Raw genomic sequence first — 1,374 nt, 5'->3', positions numbered from 1 at the left:
CTCTGACTGCTCTGAACCTGGGTCTGAAGCCTTCTCTTCCTCCTCTTTCGTCCCCCGGGATGGCTGCCAGCAGCTGGACAGGGCAGTGTCCTGCCGCTGGCCCCCTGAAGACGCACCCTCTGCCGTGGGGGCGTCGATCAGGGCAAAGTCATGGAAGCGGTCCAGCCGGCACTTGCAGGCCCGGAGCTCCCGAGGCGGGCAGCGAGGCTCCTCCCCCTCTGGTGGAGAGGGGTTGGGGCTGCTGCCCTCATCGGAGGCCACGTCCAGGTCATCTTGGAAGGAAGCCAAGGGTACAGGTCCCTGGGGACAGGCCTGGAGGCTGCAGGAACAAAGGCCCAGAGAGCCAGAGTTGCTCTGAGTCAGACTGCCCAGGTCCAAATTTCAGCCACCAGCTGCAAAGCCCAGGGGAGGTGAGTTCACCTGTCTGGGCCTCAGTTTCCTCCCCTACAAAGTGGGGGAACATAATCATACTCACTCCTATGGTTGTCTCCGAGGATTACAGCACATAGCGTGTGCCAAGCCCTTTGCACAATGCCTTGCACACAGTAGGTGCTCAAGCAATGGGCATTATGTTATGATCCAAACCAGGTTCTTCCCCTGCCTCTCTGGCCACTCAGGGGTCTCCTGTGGGCCCTCAGCCCCCACCACACAAGGTGTCACTTCTGCTCCCTCGTCCGCTTCCCCCATCGGACTGGGAGCTCCTGCAGGGTGGGGGCCATTGAGGTCTGGCAGGGAGTAGGTGCCCAGCTATGTTGGTGGGATGAGTGAATAAATGGATGAATGAGAAACCTAGTTCATAACCAGCCAGGGACAGGGTGGGCGCGAGTGACCTGCCCGACGTCACAGAGCACATCAGCGACAGAGTCCAGATTTGAACTCACTGTCCCAGTTCTCACAACAGCCCTCTGAGGCAGGAGTGTTATTCGCACATGGGAAAACTGAGGCTCAGGAGGATAAGAAACTTGCCAAGGCTACACAGCAGAGGAGCTGGGATTCGAACCCAGGCCTGGCCGACTAAGCCAGACTCATGCGTCTGCTCTACCTGCTGCCTCTCAGGGCGTCCCCACCCCCGTGCCCTCACTACTCCCAAATGTTCCCAGCTGGCCCTGAGTGGCCCACAGCCCCACCTGCTTCATGCAGGAACTGGACAGCACCCCCACCCCTGCACTCTGAGCACTCACCCAGGCCTGCTCGGAGTCAGGTTGCTTTCTCCCTCGTCCTCATCTGAGGCCCTGTGGATGACCACTGCAGCCTCCATCCAGCCCTGAGCATCATGGGGGCCACCTTCTCCTCCATCACTGGCTCCCAGCTGCAGCTGTCCCAGCTGGGGGGCCAGCAGCGGGCGAGGGTCCTCACGGTAGCCCATGACCTTCA

General features: G+C 60.6%; 1 protein-coding gene across 1 annotated transcript; it reads right to left on the bottom strand.

Moving 5' to 3' along the window:
• Positions 1 to 6: 6 nt before the first annotated feature.
• On the bottom strand, positions 7 to 1,368 carry LOC102743475 (barttin-like; the record flags this gene model as incomplete). The annotated part of the gene is made up of 2 exons (XM_081810676.1): positions 1,182 to 1,368; positions 7 to 319 (listed from the first exon to the last, which is right to left on the bottom strand). Coding segments are annotated over exons 1-2 (498 nt in total), but the record flags the coding sequence as incomplete, so codon positions are not given.
• Between the last annotated feature and the right edge of the window lie 6 nt (positions 1,369 to 1,374).

This window comes from Leptonychotes weddellii, unplaced genomic scaffold (genome assembly GCF_054177405.1).
Source record: "Leptonychotes weddellii isolate Sample4059 unplaced genomic scaffold, ASM5417740v2 HiC_scaffold_32330, whole genome shotgun sequence".
Taxonomy (NCBI): Eukaryota; Metazoa; Chordata; class Mammalia; order Carnivora; family Phocidae; genus Leptonychotes; species Leptonychotes weddellii.
Note: the sequence above shows the minus strand (reverse complement) of the source record. Positions and strands in the feature narration are given on the sequence as shown.